General features: G+C 38.7%; 2 protein-coding genes across 2 annotated transcripts; one reads left to right on the top strand and one right to left on the bottom strand.

Annotated features, from left to right (window-relative positions):
- The first annotated feature begins 279 nt into the window (after window positions 1–279).
- Window positions 280–2918, top strand: LOC139952060 (small ribosomal subunit protein uS10-like). The gene is made up of 4 exons (XM_071950998.1): window positions 280–422; window positions 1368–1470; window positions 1742–1941; window positions 2731–2918. The coding sequence occupies exons 1-4, from the start codon at window positions 420–422 to the stop codon at window positions 2785–2787; spliced, it is 363 nt and encodes a 120-aa protein (XP_071807099.1). The 5' UTR covers window positions 280–419; the 3' UTR covers window positions 2788–2918.
- A 410-nt stretch (window positions 2919–3328) lies between these two features.
- LOC139952062 (homeobox-containing protein 1-like) lies at window positions 3329–9410 on the bottom strand. The gene is made up of 6 exons (XM_071950999.1): window positions 9308–9410; window positions 8340–8766; window positions 7652–7854; window positions 6635–6880; window positions 5868–5975; window positions 3329–4665 (listed from the first exon to the last, which is right to left on the bottom strand). The coding sequence occupies exons 2-6, from the start codon at window positions 8756–8758 to the stop codon at window positions 4316–4318; spliced, it is 1326 nt and encodes a 441-aa protein (XP_071807100.1). The 5' UTR covers window positions 8759–8766; window positions 9308–9410; the 3' UTR covers window positions 3329–4315.
- Between the last annotated feature and the right edge of the window lie 19 nt (window positions 9411–9429).

Genomic DNA, 9429 nt, shown 5'->3' with positions numbered 1-9429 from the left:
GAGGGACCTACACATAGGCACCAGACTACGTGGAAACGGCAACGTGGATGTAACTCATGCGTGACGTCAGAACAGAAGAATGATAATAATTATTTAAAATAGTAACTATTCAAAGTGAAAAATGAAACACATTCATCATATTTTGATGTTCATCAGGTTAACAAGTATAGTCAACAAACTTAAATCCAAGCTAAGAAGAGTATTTTAATCCCCAATTTCACAATTCTATATTTAGCTGGTAACCATTTTGAAGACTATCGTTTACTTAGGGACATGGTACCAGTTAACACATTGGCTAAGGAATCGGTCTTTTTGCCCGCTGATCTCTTGGCAGTAGCATATTTCTAAGCCGCTGGCTCACCGCTGTTCAATTTCTGTCAAATTTCAGGCATTGATTAAGTCGGCTAGCACTCGAAACCATGGTAAGGCATTAACGTTATTAGAGTGACTGGAAATGTTTTGAAATGATGTGTGTATATGGTGAAAAAGTGTGATTTATAACAGTAAACGTTTTCGTTATTTGTTGGCAATGGTCGCATGCAGTAAGTATGCATGTGTTTGATATACAGTGGTCGCTTGAGGGCGCACTCCAATTGCTTTTCGGAACCAATTATATTTGCTTTTTCCAAAAGTTATAACATAGTCTGGTAATTGAAGCATGGAGGTAGAATTAGAAGCAACTCAACAAACATTTTGACTTATTGTATTTGTAATGAATTTTATTAATTATTAGTTTTTTGCATGGTTTGTTAATCATTAATGACTTTTTTAGTCTGACTGACTGAGTTTTCCTCATTTATTTTTGGAAACTTAAAGTAGCGGAGTACCAAAGTAGCATATCAACTCACAACTGAACTGGCATGATTTTTAATAATAATATTTATTCGGGCAATCACATTTACAAGCACATATACATACATTAAAAATATTTAAGAAAACAAAGTTGGGTGCCCAGGAGAGCATAAAAGTTAAAAAAATAACTGTCGCCAAAAGGCGTATGTCGCATGCGGATTTTTGTAGGCATTCACTCAGTTTCACTGATCGACACCTTACATTACCAGGCCTGTATGCTTCATTTTTGAAAGGGCAAGGACACCTACATGACCATGGAATTTTATCCTTGCCTTGGTAAAGAAGGGCACTCTATATATGAGGAAATTTTTAATTTCTACTTGAGCATTTCAAGGGCACCAAGGCAATGACTAGGGGACATGGAGGCAATCGCCTTTGTTGCCTTCGTGGAGTATCAGACCTGCATTACATGCCATTGATTGCCCAATCGGCAGGTCTGTCGTCCTACCCCTGTGAAATTTTTAATTAAACCTTTAATTAATGGTAACATCTGGAATTGTTTTCTTCACTTCTAGTCACACTTCAAGGAACCAGGTAAGGGAGGACCCGCGGAGGAGTCTACAGCTCATCGTATCCGCATCACCCTGACCAGCCGTAATGTCAAGAATTTAGAGAAGGGTAAGTATAGACCATACGTCAATCCACCTGTCTGATTTTATTGAAAGGCCTAGGCCAAAAGGCAGGTAAGGAAAAAGGGGCATAGTAAAATTCAAGGGGGATAAGACGTATACATTAGGCCTGGGCGAATTATTCGAAAATCCGGTTAATGCCGAATAGGTTTTCCTATCCGTAACCGCGAATGCCTTTTTTTTTTTAACCGGATATCAGATGCTTTTGTCAAGATTTTTAAGAGATGCTTTTAAACCTTTTCAACTGTTTTTCATTTTAGTGTGTGCTGATCTGAAGCGTGGTGCTCAGGACAAAAACCTAGACGTCAAAGGACCAGTTCGCATGCCTACAAAGACTCTGCGTATCACAACCCGTAAGACACCCTGTGGTGAAGGGTCCAAGACATGGGACAGATTCCAGATGCGCATCCACAAGCGTCTCATCGATCTTCAGAGTCCGTCTGAGATCGTCAAGCAGATCGTATCCTTTTTCAAATCACAACACAACTTGTTTTCTGAACACTCATGTATAGGGATCGGCCATAAGTTTAAACAATTTCCAGTTGTCCTTCACCTGACATCCCACTCTTCCGCATCTTGTGAAGTATGAACAAGTCTTTGTTCATATTATAATTATAATAACAAGTTCTTATGAAGCTCATTTCACACAACCACGAGCTGCCTCTACCCTCCCAGAAACCATTTATACCCCTGGGTGAAGAGAAGCAATTATAGTAAAGCATCTTGCTTAAGGACACAAGTGTCATGGCAGGGATCCGAACCCACACTCCTATGCTCATAAGAAATGCATTGTGATAAATAAACATTGACAAAAGTTGGGCCATATCTATAATTTTGGAAAAAAAATATAAATAGGCAAGTTTCCTTCAAAAACACACCTGGTAAATAAAAAATTGGTTGCTCCTCATCAATTTTCTGGAAATTTGTGGTGTGAGGAAGCCTGACCTATAGGTTCTTTCAAAATTTGAATGCAAACGTTTGAGCTGCATCTTATTCAGTGTCTTGGGATGTTAGAAAGTAATTGATTTGTCTCCCTATTCATTGTTTACCCTTTGCTTTTTTCTTTGTGACTCTCTCTCTATTTATGTGTTTTCACTTCACTGCTTATGTTAAACTTAGTTACCTGTGCATGATTGTTGTGTTGTCTATTTGCTTTCAAGAAGGACTCTGCTAGGTTCGAAACCTCAGGCAATTAACGATTTTGCAATTTATTATCAAAGATTATTTCTCCTTGACCTACTCCTCCCAGACCTCAATCAGCATTGAACCAGGAGTGGAGGTTGAAGTAACCATCGCTGACGCTTAAACTCTATGCTCACAATTCAAACCATGAGATTTTGTAATCCATTGGTACATCTAATGTACGACTTGGTAAAATGACATGAGCTTTCATATGAAGTTACAATAAAGTCACATTCAGCTGTGAAGTGAAAAGGAGACATTCTTGTTCTGTTGTCTTTATTACATTTTCTTTTTGGGAGCGTAAGACCTTAGTACCTCGGAGTAAGCCTCAAGTATTTACCCAAGATTTTAGAGCGCTGAAGGTGCAAGTTGAGGATCTCGGGCTGAGATGTGCAGGCCTGGAATTTATCTTAGACAGGAAAAGGCCATTTTCATGTTGAAAAGGGCACTCCAATTGAAGTCTGTGGGTAACTTTTGAAGGGGCACAAAGGCCAAGACCAGGGCAATAGAGGCCATTTCCTTAGTGAAATTCCCAGCCTGCATGTGAATTATTTACCATTCCAGCAAACTTTTGATGCAACAATAAATCTATGCAGACAATGACCATGGAGATCAACGAATAACGCACTGATTTTAAGCAGAAATGCACTCTACAATCTCTGGTATTACCTAAAAATAGTCAATGACTTGTTTTAATTCCATTAGAAACTTGCCCATACTGTTGTGGGTTTGCACAGAGACTTGACACAAAGTTTCCACTTTGCTCAATAACAATGTGCTGACTGGCTGGGTCCTTAAAATACTTTTTAGCAGACTGAGCAACTTTAAGGTATTCCACTAAATCACAAAACTCCACACAACTATTAATTTAACTTGTCTAATAAAAATGGGTTTTTATTTATATTTATTTGTATACATATCAAGCTTTAAATGTTCTTGCAGAGGCCAGCGATATGATACAAATATGATGGAACAGCAGTTGACTTATGAATAAAGTTTTGCATGGGCACAACACACCTTTCCTGTTCCCCCACATTGGGCGTCAAAATGTACTAGAAGAAATTAATCGCAAAATGGTGGAAATTGACACATTTTTGCAGAGGTGCCTCCAACATCTGCAAGGGGTCAATTGGTAAATCTTCAAACAAACTGCAAGAATTGCAATCTCTTACAACGATGGAAAAGACTGATGTACATGTAGCTTCTTCAGACGTCCATATCAACTGTGATTAAAAAAAAAGTGTTTCTTGAATGCTGACGACGCTCTCTTTATTTTAAGTCGATGAGAACATGTCATAGAATCACAATCAGATTGATTTAAAAAGTCAAGTAACAAAATGCATGGTTTACGTTTGAAAATAATTCTTTGCTTTGGTAATTTTTAAAAACAATAAGTGCAACAAGTCAAAGTTGTCTGAGCCACTGTATATTATTGAAACCTTGGCCCAATTTCATTGAGCTGCTTGAGCAGAAAATATTGCTTAACAATTTTCTGCTTAGCAGAAATGAGCAGGATACCACAAAAACATTGTACATGTCGGATGGTATTTTGGGCGGTAACCATGTTTTGGTAAGCACAATTGTGTTGTGCTTAGTTACTTGTGCTTCATTAGCTCTATGAAATTGGACCATGCTGCTAGAATAGGTTAGATCTAAGTTGCTTTTGCCATGCCACTCTCCTCTACAGCCTCAATAAGGGTATAAATAGTGTTCATTCCATCATAATGGGCTTTCCCCTCATCTCTGTCTCTCCTTTGGACTTTGCAGTCTTCCTCCATAATACCACCCTCCTGTACCTCCTCCACGGCTTGCTGGTCCTCCACCTGCTGTTGCTCGTCACCCATCCGTAAAACAACCACATGGTCCTGGGAGGAGGAGGGATCATCTGATTGGTTTGTCTCCCCAGAGTGTACCTCAATGATGTGAAGATTTGAAGAGTTCATTTGGCCATACTTGGTCTTATCGCTAATATTTGAAGGTGCACAGTTATCCTCCATACTATCTGAAAGGATTGAATTATAAAGAACTACTTTAGCTTGCAGGGAACGATTTCATCCAAACATTTAGACTGAAAAGTTTTGTGCACACTGAATGCTAATATTGAGTTGCAAATGATGATTCTTAAAGGCAGTGGACACTATTGGTAATTACTCAAAATAATTATTAGCATAAAACCTTACTTGGTAACGAGTAATGGGGAGAGGTTGGTAGTGTAAAACATTGTGAGAAACGACTCCCTCTAAAGTGACGTAGTTTTCGAGAAAGAAGTAATTTTCCACGAATTTGATTTCGAGACCTCAAGTTTAGAACTTGAGGTCTCGAAATCAACCATCTAAACGCACACAACTTCATGTGACAAGGGTGTTTTTTCTTTCATTATTATCTCGCAACTTCAACGACCAATTGAGCTCAAATTTTCACAGGTTTGTTATTTCATGCATATGTTGACATACACCAAATGAGAAGACTGGTCTTTGACAATTACCCATAGACGATGTGACCTCTGACGTCACACGAAAACCATAACATGATTCGCGCGCATACCGCCGGGCAAAACCTTTGTGTTTTGGCAGCCAGCTAGAAAGTATACGCAATCTTACTATGACTGCGCAACTCAGTGCCCGGCGAAACATGTCGTATATAGTGTTTTGTCAACAGAGGGCGTTTGAATGTAAACATAGGCCACATCGTCAATAGTGTCCACTGTCTTTAAGTAGCAAGTGATACATTGTGTAGCATTTTGCCTTGCTATGTAAGGGAAATCGTTCCCTGGCTTGTATCAAAGAAGATTAATGTCACATAATGAATAATGGGGAACTTTCAAGGACACTAGTTCACTGCAGACTTTGGCCGTATCTGAATGGGTGGCTGCAGCTACGGCTATGACTGTTGCCAAGGGGGTTGCTAAGGGTGTGTTATAATTCAACACACAATAAATGATTTGGAAATCTAGCCGTAGCCGCAGCTTCACATATGCTTTCAGTTTTAGATGTGAGAGGACAAACCCTGAGAATTATTCCAGGGTAAACTCACATAATCAGTTAGGGACTGAAAACCCTTTCCACATAGTGTCCCCAGTGGGATTTGAACTGGAGTCCCAGAGGCAAAAGACCAAGAAAGATACAACTTAGCTAACCCAACCTGTCATTTTAAGGTGGGTTGGGCTTAACTTTGTTGATCTAAATCTAAACACATTTCACTTGCCTATTCTCTGACCAAGCCTCTTCCGTCTGTTGTTGTCTTTACGTCTGTTTGCAAACCAGTTGTAGACTTTTGATGAAGTTACCCATTTGCAGTCTGGGACTGTCTCTCCTAAGATCAGGGAAAAGAATGCAAAGGTACGATAAAAATGTCTCTTGAAAAGACCAACCCTTTTGAACTGGGTTTTTATATCCAGTTCCATCTATAACTCCAAATTTGAATGTTTTTTTTCTTTAAGAGACATAACAACTTTCCTTCATTAATCACATCTCCAAAAGATGCAACAAGGGAAAATCAGTTACAAGTGCTAAGCGTAGCAAGACAGATACTGATGCATAAAGTATTTTTCACCAGGGCCATACATGTAGTAGAAAAGAGCAGAATACCTGTGAAAATTTGTATGTGCGACATGGCAGTTTGGCCGGTAACCTTGTTCTAGTAACATAATTTTTATGCTTAAGCAGCTCTACGAAATTTGGCCCTGTGGCCTTCTAAAAAACTAAAACACACTGACATTATCCAAAATGATTTTGATCAACAGCAGATACTGTGACACATATCTATTTTTCCTTCTACTTTTTCACAAAGTAATCCTTTCGTCTCAATAGCAGCTTCATAAAATTGAACTCAAACCTGCGCTCAACTTCATAAAGCCTGCATAAAGTACAGAAAGAAGAGTGTTAAGCAGTGCCGAACCAAAACTCACATCAGTAAGTGATAGCTTCTATGAAATTTGACCCCCAACAATGGATAATTCCTCATAAGTGTACCTGATTGCTGATGTTCACTGTTGCATGCCTCCGTTATCTTCTCTCGTTCATAATCATTGGGATAAGGATTCCGATTAAAGTAGCTTTCTAGAATTCGACTGTGGTTGTCTCTCCATGTGAAACGTTCTCTTCGCTTGAAGGTTGGCAAGTAGTTATCACCATTGGGGCTGTGGTACATGTGTGACTGGTCAGTTGGTCTTAAAGGAGGTGATGTATCATTCATTCGGTTAAGAGCCTGATCTTGATCTGTATTTAAAAAAAGTGTAGTTTGGTTATTCCTCTCTGATCGTTTCAAAATCTGTACACTGAAGAGTGCAGATATTTGTTTGACTAGAAGGAGATTATTCAGAGTAACATGGCAGTAACTGTAAAAGTTCAACAATTTAGACTAGAAAGCAAAATTATTTTAAAACCTAAAACTTAAAACAATCATGTCAAGAACTACCACCTCTTACGGAAAAAAAGAGTTATTTTGAAGTTTCTTCTTCTCTCTAAGGACACTGACAATAACACTGTAAACACAAACAGATGAAAATCAGTCCATCCACTAAAATGTTGCATGCCTGGACATTGTAGCAGTTTCAAATGCATGCATCATGAAAAGCTATTTGAGGTTGCTATTTCAGAAAAGTTTTACACAAACAAAACAATTAGTTTCTTTCTTTTCCTTTTATTTATTTTGGTTGTGAAGCAAAGGACTCTCAGAAAAGTGAACTTAATCACTGTATTAGCCAAGAACCAAATGGAGAGAAGACAAGAAGTTTTAGATTATGGAGGAAAACCCCAGAGAATTATTCCAAGGAAAATCCATGCAGTCGGTAGGGACTGAAAACACCATCCACATAGTGCCCCCGGCACGACTCAAACCGAGTCCTAGAGGTGGAGGGGGAGGAAGGATACCACTACGTCAACCCAAACAAATTCTTCAAACACAAACCTAGCTGCGATAATCGAAACCCTCCATTCTCCCGACCATCAGCAGGAAGAAGGGTTACAATTATCACAACTAACACAAACCTAGCTGTTCCATTTCATTCTTCTTGCCAAGGTACCATCGATAGAGAAGCGACTGAGTTGAACGTTTCATCATGAAGCCATGGATGAGGAATGATGAAATGTAACTTTGACTGATGCCTGTTGCCATGGAGATCTGTGTTTGTGACAGTCTGTATTTGGTCAGGAATGAGCGGATTTCAGCTTTGATTGCCATGGGGCCACGGCTGGAAATGAAAAGGGTGTTATAAATGTTAAAAATATTTATCATGAAAGTTTGGAAAGAGTTATTGTAGTCGAAAGATAGCAGACTACAATGTGAAGAAGCAAGAACCAAAAGTCACATTTCCAGTTGTGGAATCACTTTAAGTCTACAAGGAGAATCTTCTATCCACATTATTTTAAATGCCTCACCATTACTACTTTATATGCTGCAGTGTACTTCTAGCAGCAGTTTGTTATTACTCTTTTAAGATCTTTGAACTGCAATAGTATGTTTTTCCCCAAGTCCCATTGAAAAAATTTCATGAAAAAAGTAATGCTGAGGATAGTAGATGAAGAAATCAATGTAAGACACTGGAAGAATGATACAAGACATGTCAGAAAAGACCCTAAGAATGAAGCTCTGCATTCTTTTTCAATTAAGGGACTGTGTTGTCACATTCTGACACCATCTCATTTTTCAAACAAAACACAAAACAAATCTGACAACCTAAACAAGTTTTCCACTTCAGCATCGGAAACATTCTTGAAGTTCTCAACACCACAGATGACTTCCTGGGACATTCCTTGAAGAATTCCTCCCTGAATATCTTCCACAGCTTCGCAGTCCACATCATGTATCCTCCCTCCTCCTCCAGCTCCTCTCAGTCCTCCCGAGACTTGAACAGGGGATGAGTGATGCTGTGGTACCAATTGAGGTGATGTGTAGTTACTGGAATGATCCCCTTGGCCTTGGGAGCTCATTACAGGTGGACTTGAGGACTGGAACTCTGCATCCATCTTGGTCATGGAGTCCAAGGCATGAACGATGTCCTGCTTTGTAAGACCTGTTCTAAGGAGGCGGTGGAGGAGGGAGATTTGCTCGATGGTGTAACGTGGCTCGGAGGAGACTTTCCCTTGCATGGCCATGATTACAACTGCAAATGGACAGGCAAAAAAAAAAAAAAAAACTTTTAATAATATATAAAAAATGAAGCAGACAACAAAAGGACATAATTTATCGAGATCATAGTTGACATAATTATTTAATGGAACAGTGAAACTCTTTGGCTTTTTATTTAGTAATAAATATGTCATTTTTTAAATATAAACAACAGGTACAAATTGATTCCGTCTTAAAGTTTATTGATTGTAAAGTTCATACCAGACCCAAATCTCCAGAAAAATATATCCATCTGAAACGCCTTGGTATCATCATAAGCAGATTAGAATAGATTAGATTAGATTTTTATTCATCAAGCAAGCCCACCATGAAAATCACTTTCTCGATTTGCACATTAAAATACAGTTCATAGACATGAATGATGAATAGATTCATAGACATAGTTAATAATAATAGTAAAGAAAATATAATTTGTCTTTGAAGCTAGAAGACTCCGCCGAGAGCCCTGCCGACTCATAATATGCAAAAGTGTTCTCAAATAAAAGGTTAATAATATCTCGTTGACCATATTTTACCAATCTGATTGCATGATCAGGTGTTTCTTTCTCCAAATCGGTACATTTGCCATCGAATTCCAATGTCACGTATCCACCACACGTGTGTTCTGCAAAACTCGACTTCAACAACAACAACAACA

Source organism: Asterias amurensis, chromosome 20 (genome assembly GCF_032118995.1).
Source record: "Asterias amurensis chromosome 20, ASM3211899v1".
Taxonomy (NCBI): domain Eukaryota; kingdom Metazoa; phylum Echinodermata; class Asteroidea; order Forcipulatida; family Asteriidae; genus Asterias; species Asterias amurensis.
Note: the sequence above shows the minus strand (reverse complement) of the source record. Positions and strands in the feature narration are given on the sequence as shown.